A 19,625-nucleotide genomic window follows, 5' to 3' on the forward strand; every position below is an offset into this window, starting at 1 on the left:
CTCTTAAGAATTAGGACATTCTTCTTTATAGTAGGGATTTAATTAATATCAGTTCTCTTTTTCCTCCGAATCCTCATGGAGAAAGCAGTCCTGACTGTCTGTCATAGCAAATCTGAAATGACAAAGGGATTGATAATATTTTCATGTCATCCGAACACAGATGGCTGCATAGTTCTTCAGGAAGATATCTGATACATATTTATAGTTTCTTAAATTGGGTAATAGATACTTTGCAAGTGTGTTTTTATTACCTTATAAGTTTTTAATTCTTAAAGATATAAAATATGGCACTCGTTTCCATTTAAGCACTATGAAGAGTGCTTTTGCTGAGGAATTGTAACTGGAGTAACCAATTACATGCTATGCCGAGTACTTTCACATGTTATCTCATTTAGTCTTCATGGAAACTCCTCAAGAATATACAAATAGAGAATAATTATCTCTTACTATTATAGAAGAAAAAATTATAGTTAAGTAAAAGTGTCTACTTAATTGCAACTGGACTGTCAACTGACAAAGGAAGGATTTGGATCCATATTTACTGGCTTCTAAAAACAGGCGTAATCTGGGGCGCCTGGGTGGCTCAGTCAGTTAAGTGTCTGACTTTTGATCTCAGCTCAGGTCTTGATTTCGGGGTCATGAGTTCAAGCCCTGTGTTGGGCCCCACGCTGGGTGTGGAGCCTAGTTAAAAAAACAAAAACAAAAACACAACAAAAACTTAAAAACAAGCAATTCCCACTATACCCTGTTGCGTTATAAGTGATTGAGTTAGCCAATCACTACTTCAGAGGACTTCTTTCAGAGTAAATAGCTAAGTACGTAAAAGGAGCTCCTGATGTATATTCCTTTTTTAAGAAATTTCTTTTGAGCCACCTTTGCAGTACACCATGTCTCTGCCCAGCATTGCATTTTAATGAGCATTATTATATTACTCCGTGCATATATCTGCTCTATTTTCTCAGCCGTGTTCTTTAAGAGTCAGGGCTGTGTCTCCTACCTCAGTGCTTCCCAAACATGAGTGCACATCACGGGCACTTCAGTCTCCCAGTGGGGTTCCCCCATTAGCATTTCTAAAACATTCCTTGGTTATATCAATGCTGCCGGTCTGGGGGCCACACTTTGAGAACCACTGTCTGCCTCTTTGCTCTTCCCCCCACCACAGTCCTCATCTTGGTGCTTACTGCTTAGCTTAAATGTCCTCTCCTCTGGGAATCCTTCCTTGACTTCTGTTTTATTGAAACTGTTAGTTGTTCTCAAATGTCAGTGTGTGTAATAATCACCTGGGAGACTTGTTGACAAAGCAGATTACTGATTGAACTCAAAAACATGGATTTTTAGCAAGCGCGTTCGGTGTTAATGCAGATGATCCATGGATAGCAATTTGTGAAATATTGGCTTACAGAGTTGATTATGCGCTCGTCATTGCCATAACTGTATGTCGTATTTGGCTATGATTGTTTTTTTTATACCTTAGTGCCATTTTTTGTTTGTATGTCTCTCTCCTACTGGAATCCCTGAAGGGAAAGGACTGTGTCTTAGTCATAACTATAACTTAGTGCTTAGCACAATGCAGTGTTAAAGAGCAATAGAGTGAGTACTGCCTGTGTAATTTAGTTATGTGACCTTGGAGGATTTAATCTCTCCTAGCCTCAGTTTCCCCTTTTATGCAATAGTGGTAGTAACACTTACATGCTATGGAAATTAGCTCTCAGGGTATGTGTAGTCTTTAGTATAGTAATTTACATACAGAATGTACCCACTAAGTGGACACCATTACTATTGTGGTGGTGGCTGTGTTATAGAAGAAACAAAATAATGTTTGAATTAATGAAAACTCCTAAATTATGATTTTACCGTCCAGTTTCAGGATTTGTGTTTAGCACTTCGTGAAAAATCTTTGCTTAATTGTCTAAAATATCATTTTATGTTTTGGTATTTAATGAAACACTGCGAAGTAAAATCATGCCTTGGGCTTTTTCTCTCCATAGGAAAACAAAGAAATCGCTTGGAACCAATGGATACCATATTTGTTAAGCAGGTTAAAGAAGGAGGCCCTGCTTTTGAAGCTGGATTATGCACAGGTGCTGATATTTTTCTTTAAACAATACCTTTACATTTCCTTTTTACTTCATTTCTTCCTTCTTCCATAATTCGTTTTCCATATTTTTCCTTCTCTCCTTCTGTATGTTTTTTTTCCTGTGTCTTCACATCAATTATTACTATTTTTGAGACGTAGTCAGCTGTATGTTTCTTGATACCCAAATGGTTGGGTTTGGACAGAAATAGCGTAATATAAATTATAAATTAGGAGCACTTCTGGTTACCACTTAGATAATGGACTCTTGGAGGCCCTTTTCAAAACACCTATTTTACATACATTTAATTTCGGCAAGGATTACAAACTAACAAAATGACGAAGATATTTATTGACATCATTGAAATAATCTTGGATCTCCAAGTTCTCAAAGTGCCTTATCTGCCAGAGGTGAATTAATTAATTTGCACTATGAAGAGTAACTTAAGTCTGCAATGCAAGACAAGCCCTGCTTCATCTGTAGGTATCCCTGCATGTGGTCTGGTAGCTATTCTAAGATATTTTGTGATATGTGATTTTAATAAAACCTAAGTAGAGACTTAGTTTAGTTTAATGCACAGACTAAAATAGTTACTCTTTTGTTTTTGAACATAAAATAATTTAAAATGGGAATTAGTGAAAAACCATGTTTTACTGCCTTTTAAATAAAATATCTATAAATATAAGCAGCGGATGTTGTTGCTAAGATTTACTAGGATGCGCTATTTATTATCTCTTTTTTCGTGGTTAATGTAAACCTAATTCCAATCTCATTAACATATATATAATATGTATATCAGTGTCCATATAGGATTCCATTACCTAGCATGTATCACTTAATTGTATTCTAAGCCTCGCAAGGGCAGGAAGATGTGGAGATGCTGTGATAAGCACACAGAAAATACTTCGTATTTTTCTGTTTTCCATTTTTCCCTATCTTTTCTCTCTCAGTCTTTTCCTTTCTTCTCCTCTGAGTTCTTATTAGTAATCCAAATGTGATTTTCTTTATTAAAATGAAGAATAAGTTAATATACATAAAGTCAAAACCATGTGCATACCCATACTTCAATTCTGTAATAGAGCACTAATCAATAAACTAAATAAGTTAGGAAATCAGCCAGACTAAAGGTAGGAGACACCAAGGTAGTAAAAACAATCAACTGTTTAAGCCTGTTGAATGATGCTTTTCTATCAGAAATGACAGGGCAAACAGAGGAATAACTAGGAGTTCTGCAACTAAGAAAACAAATGATAGGGGCATGAATAGTATAGCCATGGTCACTTGGTAACTATACCTTTTGGAGTTTCTAAATTCATCATTGACCAGGGCTCTTAAGGCATAGCTATATTTCATCAGAAGCTGTATATATTAAAATTTAGATTCATGTTTGTGATGAAAGATAGTTTTAAAAACAGTGAGTGAGAATATATAAAAAATAAGTACATTACTCAAGAAATATTTCAAAAGTAGTCACAAATGACCTTTTAAGGAATTCCTCATGTGTTTTTTTTACTCCTCTTTGAAGGTGATCGAATCATAAAAGTCAATGGAGAAAGTGTTATTGGAAAGACGTATTCCCAAGTAATTGCTTTAATTCAGAACAGGTAAGATTCTCAAAATATGACTACTTTTGGCCAAAGATGGGTATCTGTAAATCAGTGGAACAGGTAGATTCGATGTAGCATTGTCCATATCCTGTAATGGAATGGGGAGCTGTGGGACTCCCCTTCAAGTGGATAATGCATGTGAGAATTGCCAAGGATGAACTACCTGATTGTAGCCTACTTGGTGTTTTGCTTCAGCAAATCTATCAAATTTGTGGTTAAAGTCCTGTAGAATCTAAAAGCAACACATTTTAGATCTACTGTAAGTTCCTCACTTTTGTTTGAAATGACAATTAAATTTAAAATGTGTTTATAATAAAAATATAAATAAATGCATATATAATTTATTTTAAAACCTCTTACTCAGATATCTTTAAATACCTTATTGAATAATACTCTTGGCTCAAATTCATTCGTTTTACCAAAGACAGCAAGAAATTGTCTTCAAATTCATCTGTCTGCCACTCTGTTCTACAGAGTGATAGAATTTTGAGTTCTAAAGGCAAATAAATATGTACAGAGTAACTATGAGACCTCAGAGATAACTTAGTCCTACTCTCTTTCTACCACATACCTAGAAAATTTTTCTTAATTATAAATAAAGAGATTGAAAGCCGGAGTGGTTACCATATTGAACTCCTGTCAAGAGTAGGCCATGACTGGGGTCCCATTGTCCGGATCATCCCTTTGTAATTAAATTGAAGTCCATTATTTTCTGAAGACTTCTGTCAAGTTCCTCTATGTCTAAAGCAGTTCATGTTATAATCTAAGTTATTTACACTAATGCCGTTATGCATTGTCATTTTTACAATGAGATGATGTGTTGAGATTTATTGCTCTACTGTTTTAATATATAATGAAGTTCTTAGAGAAAGCAAATCTTAAATCTTGCCTCTAATGTTGGATTCTAGGTGTTCCTGACAGTGATCCCTATTTGATCTTAAGTATTGGAGAAAACAGGGGACTTGGTGAAGAATTTAAAGCTACTCCAGAGGCAGTGGGGAGATCACCCACATTTTTATTCCCTTTAAATAATTTAGATCATTGTAAATACACCGATATGTTTTATAAACCTATAATTTAAGGATTTTTTTTAGTGTATTTGTTAACATCTCTTCTTTAAAAATAGCGTTTTTCCAAGTAACCGTAACTTAATTTTATTTTCCTCAAAATCCACATTAATTTTTTTGTTACTGGTGCAGTTTATCTCTTGGAGTAATAATACTTTGGAATGACAGCCTTGATTTTTCAGCCGATAAAGCAATTTGAAAAATACTGTTTTTTCATCATCTTATTTTCTTTTAAAAAATTGTGTTCCTTTTATCTGCAGTTGGTAGCAAATGGATAATGCAGCACAAAGCCATTGAGATTCTGCAGTGTATTAATGTAAAAATGTATCCTTGCAGAAGAATTTATCTAAACATCAGTATGTATTTTCTACCAACTCTAAATATTGAAATACAAGTACCTACATATTTTATTAATAAAATTTATTTGAACCTGTGGTTCTTACGGTTTACTATTCTGAGCATTTATGAACCTGATAATAGGGTTCAAATCTAACAAAAAGTGACACCAGTAAAATTACTAGGTTTTGTTTTCTTTTTCGTTGTTTGATCGTTTCTTAATCTCTTGATTGTACTGGGGGAAGAAAAAATCGGATATTGGTAGGTTAGATACTGAAGCACTTGATGGGGATAGTCCACTATCCTTGCCTTTTCTAAATGTAATTCCACACCACAAGATTCAGTGTAATTTACCCCTTCGTACTTTTTCAAACCTAGAGAAGAGAAACTTCTCTATCATTTTTAACAGACATTCATAGTACCAAAATCAAGTGAGACTTTGAGCTGTTTCTGTAAAGGCTCTAAAATTAAGTCAGAGGAGAAGGCAAATAGTTGAGATGCGATATGGTTAGTTGTGGTGGTGAACTCCAGTTTCCTTCACTTCTGAGGCCAAGAGGGAATTTTTCAAAATTTAGATGTTTAATATTACTTAAAATGATAAATTTGAGGGTTCTTTGGTTATTTTCATGTGACTGTATTTTTAACTTGGTAAATAGTGAAAATATGTGGTAAAAATTGATAATTTTTTCTGTGACTTGAATTAAAATAATAAATAAATATATACTGAAGAGTTTCGTTCCAGGAGTATAATATAAATAATACACTTCATGTTCCTAAATTAGAAACACATTATAAAGTAGACTTGCCTACTTATCAGTAGCTCAAACATATGTCAGGATGCCTTCTTTCATTCATAATTAGCTTTATATATAAAAGTGACTATGATTTAGGCTTGAAAAGTAAAGATTAAAAAAAATTAAACTCATAAGCAAATTTAAAAAATACTTCTGAGCTAACTATCTTTCTTTTATCTCTTTTTGATGTACTCTTCACCTCCCCTAAAATAATTATTATATTCAATTTCAGTGATACAACATTGGAACTTAGTGTTATGCCAAAAGATGAAGACATTCTCCAAGTGGTAAGTTTTATTTACTCAAATATGCATTGTTCTGTAGTCTCAAATGTTAATAAAAATCCTTTAAAGATGGAGGTGGAGTGACTATAAGATTCTTGGGGGAAAAAAGCCCCTTCTGGTTCATTGAGCAGAGTCTGGGATTCTCGACATTTTACCAAAAGACAAATAAAAAACCAAAAAAACTATCGTCACTTTTTACAGTTAAGTGATATAAGAATATTTTATGGATTTGACAGTGAGCTTCTGTTGTTGCCATTTGGAATGAGATTCCTAAAGAGTTTGCCCCGATGTTGCATCCTAGGTAGTCCTTTGACCAGAAGCCAAAGCTCAGGGTACAAGTGTATATCCCCAGGAATTAGAATCTTTTTTTTTCTTATGAGAACAGAAATTATATGAAAGCCATTTCTTAATGTTTCAATATATATGACTGTTTGTAAATTAACCCACCAACCAGTTTTGGAACAGTATCAATTCATTCTGTTAGAAGTAAGGTTCACAATGAATGGAGTCTATACCTTAAGGGAGAAATATGTCAGGGTCTTCAAGAGGAAATAAAACTTTATTGAAGACTTTAGCATTTAGCCTAAATTTTCCCCTCATTTTTAGAAAGAAAATGAATAGAATCCTTAACTCCTTTGTTGAGCTTAAATATTACTGAAAGTAAAAAAGAAGGTAACATATATGAATTTCATTCAAGAAAATAATACTTTTCCTGGTAATTTACTTTGCACTTGTGTAGAATAAAACAGCATGATCAAAACCTTTCAAGGAACACACAAAAGCTGACCACTTCATCTAAGAAATGACGGTGGCCACTGAAAGTTGTGTTTTTAAAATTCTTTTTAGCAAATAATTGTTTTGTTTTGTTTTTGTTTTTGTTTTAATTCGAGTACAACGGGGAACTCATGGAATCTTTGTGGTGGGAATGGAAGTGGTAGTCATGTTTTTCATTTGTAAGGCATTAATTTGAATTTAGTTCAACGTAAGTCCTAAGTAATCTGTAAACCTTTTTTCACAGAAATACCACTAAAGCCGATCCTAATGATTCAGTGTATTCATGTAAAATATGATGAACTGAAATCCATATAGATCCACCTTGTGTTTTCAAAGCAGGTGGATTTTATTTAGGAATGGCTTTCTCGTGCTAACAGATTACCCTTCTTAAGTACACAGTTCTTTTGGCATTGGGGCGTCTCAACAAGGAAGGTGCAACTCTCCGGGGTCGTTTTCCTAGGCGCAGAAAGCTAGCTATAGGGCACCTGCCCTGATAATTCAGCAGAGTGAGAGAGCGGCAGATACAATCACTAAAGGCAATGGGAGTCCCCAGATTAGAAATAAATGAGGGCGTTCACTCTTGCGTTCCTCGTAACACAAAGGACTGGGAGATGAGGCACAGATGTAGGGGAGGCTTTACCTTGAATCCTCCTTGACAATCCGATGACCCAAAGGCAGAATGCACTTCCAAAACAGAACTGTTCGCTCATCCAGGAGACTCTTTCCTTGCCAAGGTGAAGGCGCCGGTGGGAGGCTGTTGAGAACAGCGCTCACTTCACAGCATGCCTGGCATTGTCCTGAACTCCTAGGGCAGGAATGGAGCACAGAATGGCCATCACGGCCCGCTGTGTGGTTCATGAAGAGCAGGAGCACTGGAAGGAATCATTGTCTAGTTTCACGAGCAGTGAAAAAGAAGGTTAATTCGTCTGTCGTGTTGTGTTTTAGTTAAGATATGTACATGTAAAACAAAGGCAAAATACAAAGTGTTGCAAACGCAGGAAAAAATTGGCTCACTCGGGTGGCATGAGGACACAGATCTTCAGAGTTCATTAGTAAAGGGTTCTAGTAAAATTGTAATAAAATTTGTTTTTCAAACATGTTATTTGAATTATTTTAATCTTAAGAGGTGACAAGCATATGCCTTTCATGATAAAAGAAAACCTCACTTTTTTTTTTTTAAAGATTTTATTTATTTATTTGACAGAGAAAGACAGCCAGCGAGAGAGGGAACACAAGCAGGGGGAGTGGGAGAGGAAGAAGCAGGCTCGTAGCGGAGGAGCCTGATGTGGGGCTCGATCCCGTAACGCCGGGATCACGGCCTGAGCCGAAGGCAGATGCTTAACGACTGCGCCACCCAGGCGCCCCGAGAAAACCTCACTTTTAAACCCAGCCTGCATTCATATTTGAATACACTACAATTCGTGAGACAATCAAAGAAGTGCATATAATTAATGCCTACTATATGCATTTTTCCTGAAGGATTTTAGGACTTGGCAACTTCTTTTCTGCATCAGTGTTTTTAGCTGGGACATCTGTGAGTGTCATTTTTTAAAGCTCTTATAAAACATAAAGAGAATCTGGGATTTCTTTTTTTTTTTTAATGATTTTTTATTATGTTAGTCACCATACAGTACATCCCCTGTTTCCGATGTAAAGTTCAATGATTCATTAGTTGCGTATAACACCCAGTGCACCATGCAATACGTGCCCTCCTTACTACCCATCTGGGATTTCAAAAACCACATGCAGAAATTCTTCCCTCTCACAGATTCTAGGGTTAAAATGTTCTCTAAGGGCCTTAACTATTTGCGTTGGTCTGTTACCCACAGTATATGCTCTTTAAAGACATATACTGTGAGGTTGAATATTCATTGTAAAGAAAAAGTAAACACGAACATTTTTACAACCATTGTAAAAATTATTTACCCGAGTGGAGGCTTCTTGTAGTTTGTACGTGTTAGCCCGGGCAATGGCGGGACCGTGTGTCCATGGAGTTTTCTTTTCCCGAAGTGATGTATGCACCAAACTGTTCCAGAGGTGCTCCGCTTGTCTTTGAGAGGTGGCATGGAGAATTTAATTTGGTTTAAAGTTTGACTCATGTATGGATAAGTATATAATAATAAATTTGTAATTACAGATGATAATGATATAATATTGAAAAACATGAGGTAAAATTAAGACTAATTTGGGGCGCCTGGGTGGCGCAGTCATTAAAGCATCTGTCTTCGGCTCAGGGCGTAATCCCTGCGTTCTGGGATCAAGCCCCACATTGGGCTCCTCCGCTAGGAGCCTGCTTCTTCCTCTCCCACTCCCCCTGCTGTGATCCCTCTCTCGCTGGCTGACTCTCTGTCACATAAATAAATAAAATCTTTAAAAAAAAAAAATTAAGACTAATTCATGGTGGTACCAAACTAGTGCTGGTAATAGAGCTGCTGTACTTGGCAGCCTCATTTGCGAAACCAAAGTATATTTTCTAGATTAACGACACGAGTAGTGTTACACTCCTTTTTAGTCATTTTTTTCACAGTATTTTATAACAGTATTTTAGACTCTGATATCTTAGACAGTTTCATGTTTTTAAGGTATTATTACAAAATAAAAAATACTTTCTGTTCCATTTTCAAAGAAACAAAATGGTTTCATCACCCTTTCAAATGTTGGCTGTGCATGAATGAAATAGCCACCACCTTGGGGCGCCTGGGTGGCTCAGTGGGTTAAGTGTCTCCCTTCGACTCAGGTCATGATCTCAGGGTCCTGGGATGGAGACCCATGTCAGGCTCCCTGCTCCGCAAGGAGTCTGCTTCTCCCTCTGCACCTCCCCCCCCATGCTTTCTCTCTCACTCTCTCTCTGTCTGAAAGAAATAAATAAAATCTTATAGCCACCATCCATCAAGTCATCTCTAAACAGTGATGCTGACTAAAGAAAACCCTTCCTCGAATGGGTTCACATAGAACTAGACCCGGCCCTTCTTTGCAGTGGATGCATCACGGTATTTTGTTAAGCAACTGGCTCTGCCGACTCAAAGTTGAATTTTCGGTTGATCAGTTCTGATAGCTATCGAGATTGTTGGGTGTGTCTAGTGTTTGGCCAGGACACTCCGAGCTTACTTTGCGCTGTTTTGTGTCAAACACAGCAAGGCTAAACAGCTTTTCCAGGATGACAGGGAAAAAAGCAACGGCACCAGGACTTGGCCCGAGGCGGGTCTGAGACTAAAGCGTGTACTTTCAACTAGACCACAGTCCTTTACTGCCATCGGGTGCAGATGAGGAGATAAGTGGCTTAGCACAGTCACCCTGTTAGTATCAGAGCTGTTGTTCTAACTCATCTCTGGACTGCGTCCAGTGCTCAGCCACTCTGTGAATATATTATTTAAATTAGAAAATGTAATTTAATCAAAGTTTTTCCTTAGATTTATTAGAATTACTTTCAAAATAATTATTTAATATGTTCCATAATCAGTACACTATTGTATTTAAAATTAGGTACCCATTTGTCATGTGTGCGTGAAGGTGGTCCTGCCTAGAGTAGGGAAGCAAGAGTAGAAGTTCTGGAGGGTTCTTTCACATTTTGCAAGTTTGCATGTACTTTGTTCTTTTCTAGAAAAGTTACAAATAACTTAGAAAGTGATGAAGTACGCACACCATCTCCTTTTCCCACACCCCACTGTGGCACGTTTGGCATGTATTTTATTATACGGACAGACATGTAATTATTTTTTATTTTATCATAAGTGATGGTATTAAATTAATAGGTCAGCCTGTTAAAGGTGACTTGGTAGGGAGGAATTTCAACTTTACCAACTTAGTTATTCTGCAGGTTTTTTGGTGGGGTTTTTGGTTTGTTTTTACCATTTATTAAACAGTAATTATGTAATAATAATAGTATTATAACAGTAATAGGTATGGTAATAGTGATTTTGATGCAACTCTACTAAAACTGAACTGGGAGATTATTTTAGGATTAAGTTACTGTTAGATACTATACATACAGTCAAGATCCAGACTGTTAATATTAAATTATATTTAATATGCTCTTTACAATTTTAATTGCAAATGCAGAATTCTTTTTTTGTTTTTGAGAGAGAAAGAGAGAAGGTGTGTGAGCGGGGCAGGGGGCAGAGGGAGAGAGAGACTCCTAAACAGGCTCCACACCCAGGAGACCCCCACCCGGGACTCTTATCTCATGACTCTGAAATGATGACCTGAGCCGAAATCAAGAGTCAGACTTATTTTTTTTTTAAGATTTAATTTATTTTTAGAGAGAGAAAGCGAGCAAGAGCGGAGCGGGGAGAGACAGGGGGAGAGAGAGATTCTCAAGCAGACTCTGTGCTGAGCGCAGAGCCCAACTCGGGGGTCGATCTCAGGACCCCATCTGAAACCAAGAGTCAGTCGCCAAACCAACTGTGCCACCCAGGCGCCCTGAGAATGAGGAACTTTTAAATAAATAGATAGATAAACAAGGTTTTTTAGTGTTCATGAGCTGTGAGAATTTGTAAGGAAATTGAATGCTCTTGAATGAATTCATGTTTTATTCATCTCAATTATATCTGCTTACGTTAGACAGTAGTACTCCTGTCTGCATAGGATATTCTCTTTAGTTAGTCTGCTATTAATGCATGGTCCCTGTGTATGTATGTGAAGACCCCCTTGGCATACCTTTACTCGGAAGTGGGGACCCACGAATATAGGCTGTTTAGTATTTAGAGCTGTTACATAGGAATCTTAGAGATGTTTGAAATATGTCAGATATTTTTTCAAGTTTTTCTTGGTTCCTGTCATATACTTTTATTATCCCCAAATTTGAATAAAGGAGGTATTTCTAAATTATGAGTTCTAAGACAGTACTTCCCAGCAGAAATTTCTAGTTATATTAAAACCCCTTCGAAAAAAAAGGGTTTTATGGCCAAATAAGCTTGTCATTTCCCTTTGAATTTTGCAACATGCATTAATGTAGTAGAGGCTTTGAAAAGGCAAGAAGCCTGCCAGTCGGTCCTTCACTACATCGTTGAGCATAGAGAATGCTCTCCTCCTCCTCCCTTTCCGGCGATGCTTATTAAAATGGCACAAACACACTGTGGGAAATACTGAACCGGAGTGTTCACTCATCCAGACACAGTCTTCCTGCCGTGGAAAAGTCTTGGTGTGAACATAATCAGCATCAAAAAGATAGTCTTGTTATGTCAGTGGCGTAGAACCCAACGTGTGTATTTTGACTGACTGTATCCAAGCCTGAAATATTATGGTGTGCATGTTTTCCTTTATCTACTCATTCAGCTTTCCCACCGCATCCTGGCTTATGTTCTCTAGTATTCAGTATAAGTTTTAAAGAATTCTTCTGGAAGTTATATTTTTATGTCCATTCAGTCATCATTTCCATAAGCCAGTAACACAGGAAAAAAGGTACTGTGGTGAAAGATCTTAATTTCTGAGCGAAACATATTTAATCAAACGGTCATCCTTTCTCCCCAAATCATAGTGTAAAGACGGTTTCCGTCAGCTCACAGCTTGTGGCCGTGTCTGAGTTACAGGGGAAGGAGGAGGTTGTACTATTTTAAATGCATAAGAGAGCATCCGTTTCGTCATCTGGAAGCAGAGATGGGAGACGCTCGGGGGAAATGAGAGACATCAATGTTGCTCTTGCGGAAGGGAGGCTCTGGGGCCCGTCATCAGACAGCAGCGCAGAGTGAAGAAAATAGCCCTTAGGAAAGCCTGTCACCAGATGTATTTTGCTTTCAGAAATGGTAGACAGCCCAAATAAGAACCAGATAAGAGCCCGAGAAAAAGATGCTCAGAAAGATACTGAAGTTATTCTTTATGCCTCACTGCCCTTTACTTCTCTTGGTACCTTCCAGAGAAATCAGTATAGATGTATTTTTAGCTTGCTGTTTCCAGCATCAATATGACAACATGATTCTGTCTTTATATCAGTAAGCAGCTTCTACTATGTTTTCCTATTTTCTGCTAGCTACAGTTTACAAAGGATGTCACAGCTCTGGTAAGAAATGCACAGAAGCCATTTCCTTGCTTTTTAAGTAATGTTCTATAGACATTTGTAATAAGCCAACCTATTAAAACTGTGAGTTTGCTTAGAGAAACCCCTCCATAGTGTGATGTTAATCTTACTAATTTGCAGAATGTGTTTGTGAGATCTGATTTTTTTTTTTGTTTTTCTGTTTGTTTTCTCTTGAATCCTGTGCATAACTGGTGTTAAAACGTAACATTTACCTGTATGTGGATTTTTTTTTTTTTTTTTAAGTATCTCACCCTCTCTCTTTCCCTGGTTCTTTGCTGTTATGTTTGTGGCTGCACTTGAGCTTTGCAAGCTGTCTAATGCAAAGACAGGCTATGATGATAGATGTGAATTAAGCTTGTTTTGATTAGGGGTGGATATGTAACGTGGTACCACACCTCACCGTCTCAGATGCTGACATTGTTCTCAGTTACATCAGTTCTGTTTTATTGCGTCTCTGTCTTTAATTTCAGTTATTTTGAAGTTTTGAAATACATTGCTAGATAATTTCATAAATAATGGGTAAAGAAGAATTTGAGCTGCATGCCTGCCTGTTAGTAATAGAGAAATGTCTCCTCCTAGTAAGTAAAAGAGACCAAATAAATTTGTGCAATATAATTTTACATTAGCTTAAAATAAGAAATAAAAACTGTATACAGAAAGAAGAGTTACTTTTTTCATATTTTTGTGCCTTTAACTTTCATGCTCAATTTAAACATGCATGTTTTCTCTTATTTTTAAATATTAAAATATTTAGCATGGCTTAGGACTTAATTTATCAAAATGGCTTACTTTTTAAGGACTCAGTAATCATTAATTGACCGGACATTGCTCAATATGTCACATTTAATTTATGCTAGCAGTAGTGCTTACAGTAAAAATGTATTTGGTTAAGATTTTTAATATCTTCACCTTCACTCTGGCAAGAGAGCAAAATGTTCTTTTGCTGAGATTTATCAGGCAGCCATTTAACCTGTCAAATGCTGAAAGATCATAAAACTTGAATGGGGAAGATTTTAGAAGCCACAAGGCTGTCTCTAATTGGCTGGGGGAAAACCTGGTGTGTTTCAATCTTTTGAGAAAACAGGCAGTTGTAATTTATTTCTGCTGCAAATTCTACAATTTATTTGATTTCTGAAAGACTAGCCCTTTTCTAAATGTGTGGAGCATCCTTACGTTGTGTTTGCATGCTTGCTTTAGCGAATGTCATTTAGGAATAAGGTAGGGCGTAGTAAAATAAAGCAGTCCATTGCAAGAATGGAAATTGTTGTTCTTATGAATCTTAAATGACACTTTTTTCTCCTTTCCACGTAGGCGTATTCTCAAGATGCCTACCTGAAAGGCAACGAAGCCTACAGTGGCAATGCCCGCAATATCCCCGAACCTCCACCAGTTTGCTATCCCTGGCTGCCATCTGCCCCTTCAGCCATGGCACAGCCAGTTGAAATATCTCCTCCAGATTCATCCTCGAGCAAACAGCAAACCAGTACCCCCGTCCTGATGCAGCCTGGCAGGGCCTACAGAATGGAAATACAAGTGCCTCCATCACCAACAGATGTTGCAAAGTCGAACACAGCAGTGTGTGTTTGCAATGAAAGTGTAAGGACTGTCATTGTACCTTCTGAGAAGGTTGTAGATTTGTTAACTAATAGAAACAACCATACAGTTCCTTCACACAGAACGGAAGAGGTGAGGTATGGCATAAACGAGCAGACCTCTTTGAAAACAGTGTCAAGAACCACATCACCGTCATCATCGATTCCCACTGCCCATCTAATTCATCAGACTTCAGGCTCCAGGTCATTGGAACCTTCGGGAATTTTACTTAAATCTGGCAATTACAGTGGACATTCGGAGGGAATCTCGAGCAGTAGACCTCAGGCTGTGGACTCGCCTTCCGTATCTGTTAATCACTATTCTCCGAATTCCCATCAGCACATAGACTGGAAAAACTATAAAACTTACAAAGAGTATATTGATAACAGACGATTGCACATAGGTTGTCGGACAATTCAAGAAAGACTAGATAGTTTAAGAGCAGCATCTCAGAGCACAACAGATTATAACCAGGTGGTACCAAACCGCACTACTTTGCAGGTACGACGTCGAAGCACCTCTCACGATCGAGTGCCCCAGTCTGTTCAGATCCGGCAGCGCAGTGTGTCCCAGGAAAGGCTGGAGGATTCTGTGTTAATGAAGTATTGTCCACGAAGTGCGTCTCAAGGAGCACTGACATCTCCCTCTGTTAGTTTCAGCAATCACAGAACTCGTTCCTGGGATTATATCGAGGGACAGGGTGAAACCTTAGAAAATGTCAATTCTGAGAGTCAAATACCCGATTCAAATGGGGAACGAAAACAGACCTACAAGTGGAGTGGATTTACTGAACAGGATGATCGACGAGGGATTTATGAAAGACCTAGGCAGCAAGAAATTCACAAGCCTTTTCGAGGTTCAAATTTTACGGTGGCTCCGAGCGTTGTTAATTCTGACAATAGGCGAATGCCCGGCAGGGGAGTGGGATCTGTGTCTCAGTTTAAAAAAGTGCCGCCAGATCTAAAAACAGTGCAGTCCAACAGAAACTTCCCAACCACTTGTGGAATGTCACTGCCTCGAGGCATTTCGCAAGACAGGTCGCCTCTTGTGAAAGTGCGAAGTAATTCTCTGAAAGCGCCTTCTACGCAAGTCACGAAACCATCCTTTAGCCAGAACTCGTTTGTTTCTGTCAAAGACCAAAGACCAGTAAATCACTTGCATCAAAACAGTCTGTTGAATCAGCAGACGTGGCTAAGAACCGAAAGTGCCCCTGATCACCAGGTGGAGCCTGGGAAACCCCCCTCTTTCCCGGGAGCGCCTGTCAAGCCTGCCCCTCAGCCGACTGAGAACTCTGGCGCTTCGGAGATAGAATCATCTGTCACTCAGAGAAATCAAGACTTCGATCTGCGAGAGGCTGAAATTCAGGAGTCAAGTACTTTAGATAATAGAGAAACTGTTGTCCTAAGAGAAAAGCCTCCATCCGGGCGCCAGACGCCACAGCCTTTAAGGCATCAGTCTTACATCTTGGCCGTAAATGACCAGGAGACCGGGTCAGACACGACCTGCTGGCTGCCCAATGACGCGCGCCGAGAGGTCCATATAAAACGAATGGAGGAAAGGAAGGCTTCAAGTACCAGTCCACCTGGGGATTCCTTGGCATCCATCCCGTTTATAGGTGAGCTCTTGTGTAGTCAGTGGCTACTGGGTCAAACATGTTACACACCTTTTCAGTAAGGAATTATTTCTAGTGCAACAGGCACAAAAATTTTACACTGTGATTTTGAAACATTTGTCCTAAATTTCCCGAACTGCGCTAAGACTAGAACCATAAGCTTGTACCCTCAAAAATTATTTCAAGTGACAGTTTTCCTTTTTTATTTTAATGTTATGTACTTAATACCTTCCTTCCTTCCTTCCTTCCTTCCTTCCTTCCTTCCTTCCTTCCTTCCATGAAACAAATTTCCACTGTCCGGGGCCAAGGGACCCAGCAAACCAAATGGTACCTAGTTGATGTTACAGCTGAATCAAAAGCCAAGTAGAACAATTTTAATAATTAATAATCAGCCTTTTATTTAAGCAGTACTTTTGACTTTATTATTTTTTATTTCTTTGGGCCGAATGAATAGACGTCTTTGTTGTCAAGTTACTTTGTTTTAGAGTAAATCTTGGGATAGAGTTGGAAAAAGTCACTCACATTACAAACATGTGGCCCAGTGTAGAACAGCTGGTGTGTTTCCTGAGGCTTCAGGCTGCTCCCACACACCCTAGGTGTATTCTCCACAATGCGGCCAGTGTGGGGTTTGAAAAATGTGAATCAGATCATGCCACTCCTCCGACCAGACCCTCTGGTTACTTTCCTCGTTACCCAGAACAGAATCCCAAATCCTGCCGTGGCCTGCAGGACCCTCCATGACATGCCCGCCACCACCACTCCCCCTCTCCGAGCCCATCTCCTGCCTTCCGTGTTTGTGCACCCGTCTGCAGCCGCCCTCGCCTCCTTGCACTGGGGGAGCATGCCAAGCATGCTTCGGGGCCCTGGCACTGCCAGTTCCCAGCCCCAGAACGCATTCCACAGAGAGTCACAAGACTCTCGCCCTCACTGCATTTGGGTCTGTGCTCAAGTATTACCTTATCAAAGTGGCCTTTCCTCACCAGCCTGTCTGCAGTGGGTACCCCACACACATACACAGCACCTGACATTCTTTGTCCCCTTCAGCCACTCTCTTTATCTTCATATCCCTTGTTTCCACTCGACATGGTTTATATTTTTTATTACATGTTTCTCTGCAGAGCTAAAATATAAGCTGCACGAGAGCCAGGCTTTTAGATCTTTTGTCCACTTCTGTCACCATAATACCTAGAACACTGCCTGGTATGTAGAAGGCACTCAGTAAATATTGGTTGAAATTATAGGCTGATAATTTTGAAGATGACGGTTAAATGTATAGCAAAATCAAAAAAAGAGCTCTCATCACAGTTACTATGCAGCCCCAACACATATCCGCTAACAGGATTATCGTATGTGTCCTTAGTATTACCTTTATTTAGTAAGGAGACGTCTAAGCTGTAAAGAGGTTATAACTTCCTTAAAGTGACACAATTAATAAACAGTAGACACTGACACTTGGCCGGCTGCTTCAGTGTCCTCACAGAGCACAGCTCCAGAGGGCACCATGAATATAGATACATTGTGAAGAGCGCCCCCTGGAGCTGTGTGATGCGGGGGCCTTCTTTTGAGGACAAGGCCGTACTCATTCTCACCCTGTTACCCCATGAGTTCATGAAGAGTTCTCCATAATTTTGTAGTATAGTGTGCTTCTCTTCGAGCAACATTTCAGGGTTTTTCTTTTCTAGACACATTTTCTAAATCTACTGAGCTATCAGACTATCGGGCAACACTATCAGAGTCAGCTTTTGAGAAAATTCTGTGTAACTTATATTTGTTTATAAGTATGATGTATTCAAGTTGTAAACATTGTGGGGAATCTCAACTTAAATTGTACTCATATTTATATCCATACCCTTAAATCCAAGCTCAGAGAATAGAACTTTGCCATAAATGGAATCTTATACATCTAGGTATTTTATAGAAAGTAACTGAGGACTAATGATTTATGACTAAAATCATTAAAATGATTAAAAATCATTAATGATTTTTTTAAACGTAAAAGTCCCTACCACCTGTGACTGTATTTGATAAGCCTATGAGATCTTAGCAGAATAATGGCATCATATTTTCTTCCTACATTAATAAGAACAACATAATCAGATTATACTGGAGTAATAAAAAATGTGCTAGCTTTATCTGTTAATATTTCCTCTAGTTATCTATCTATCCTTTGACTAGATCAACAAGTCGATTATTACAAAGAGAGAACATTGGCTAAGGTATAAATAAAAATGTATCTCATTCTATATCCATATTGATTTAGAGAAATGATTACAATAAGCTATTTTGTTTATTCACTAAAAATAAAAATGCTCACTACTTCTGATCAGATTCTACTTTAAGTACTTCTCAAGACAATTTCATATGTACCTAAATATATATACTCCTTCATATATACTTCATATATACTTCTAAAACCTTAATATATAGCATATAATTACTGTGGTATGTCAGTTGTACCATAACCAGTGGAATAGAGCAGGATAAAAAACTGAAATACAAAGAATTGATTTCACTGTGTTTCCATATGTAAATGTTGTCCATTGATGTAAGCATTCTTAAAAGTTTCTAGGCCCTCAGTGGGATAAGGCCATGCCTCCTGAGTTATTACGGCATTTTAATGGCTCTTAGGAAATTGTATGCCATTTGAAGTAAAGGCGTTGGAAAGAATTATAGTATTTATCTAAGTTTTAGAAAACAATATCGAAAAAGTATAATTTCTTTTCCTTACTATACTTGCCTTTTTACTGTGAAAAGCTTTTAGCTCTTCGATTAACTAAAATCCTTTACCCTAACCTTGAAGTCCAAAAAATACTTGTTAGAGACTGTTGTTGAATATGTAAACAACCAGTCAATAAAAGAACTTTTAGAGTTCATTAAGTAGAAGTTCCATAATTCAGTCAGTATTGAAATCCTTTTATTATTGAGCTTTAAAGTGTTATCTGACCCATAGGTGTTTCTCTTTCCAATCTATTTTATAAATTTTATATATATATATATATATATATATATATATATATATATATAATTGAATTTATATGTGTATGTGTGCATATATATTTATATATATACACACATACATGGGACAGACAACAGCATTGAAATGGAGTAAAAGAGACTATTTGCAATGTTTCCCAATGTATTTTCTAGGAACATTAATTCCATTTGATTAAGGAGAAGAAAAAAATCAGTGATCAAATAAATTGAGAAATACTGGGTTTAAATAGTTAAATAAGTTTTGTTTGTTTGTCTTTATCATGGGACTCTTAGAATCATTAACATGCTACTATACACTTCTTTGGTATATTTTCTAATACAGTTTTTCTCAGAAGTATTTGACCATGAATCTTTCTATTTACAGGATCTCTGTTCAATATATCATAAAACACTTCAGAGAATATACTTTATGCTATCTTGTGGAACATTTAAATTAAAAGGAAAGAAATTAAGGTTTGCTTTTGTATCATCACACT

At 37.7% G+C, this 19,625-nt stretch overlaps 1 protein-coding gene across 1 annotated transcript in view; it reads left to right on the plus strand.

The window, feature by feature from the left end:
- The window catches only part of ARHGAP21 (Rho GTPase activating protein 21), a 132,451-nt gene that overhangs the window by 80,399 nt on the left and 32,427 nt on the right, over nt 1-19,625 (plus strand). The window contains 5 exon segments of the mRNA XM_045786897.2: nt 1,989-2,081; nt 3,601-3,679; nt 6,112-6,166; nt 12,903-12,932; nt 14,262-16,158. Of these exon segments, the coding sequence (XP_045642853.2) occupies nt 1,989-2,081; nt 3,601-3,679; nt 6,112-6,166; nt 12,903-12,932; nt 14,262-16,158 (2,154 nt within the window).

The sequence above is a fragment of the Ursus americanus genome, chromosome 31, assembly GCF_024610735.1.
Source record: "Ursus americanus isolate L20-20 chromosome 31, mUrsAme1.1.p, whole genome shotgun sequence".
NCBI classification, from domain to species: Eukaryota; Metazoa; Chordata; class Mammalia; order Carnivora; family Ursidae; genus Ursus; species Ursus americanus.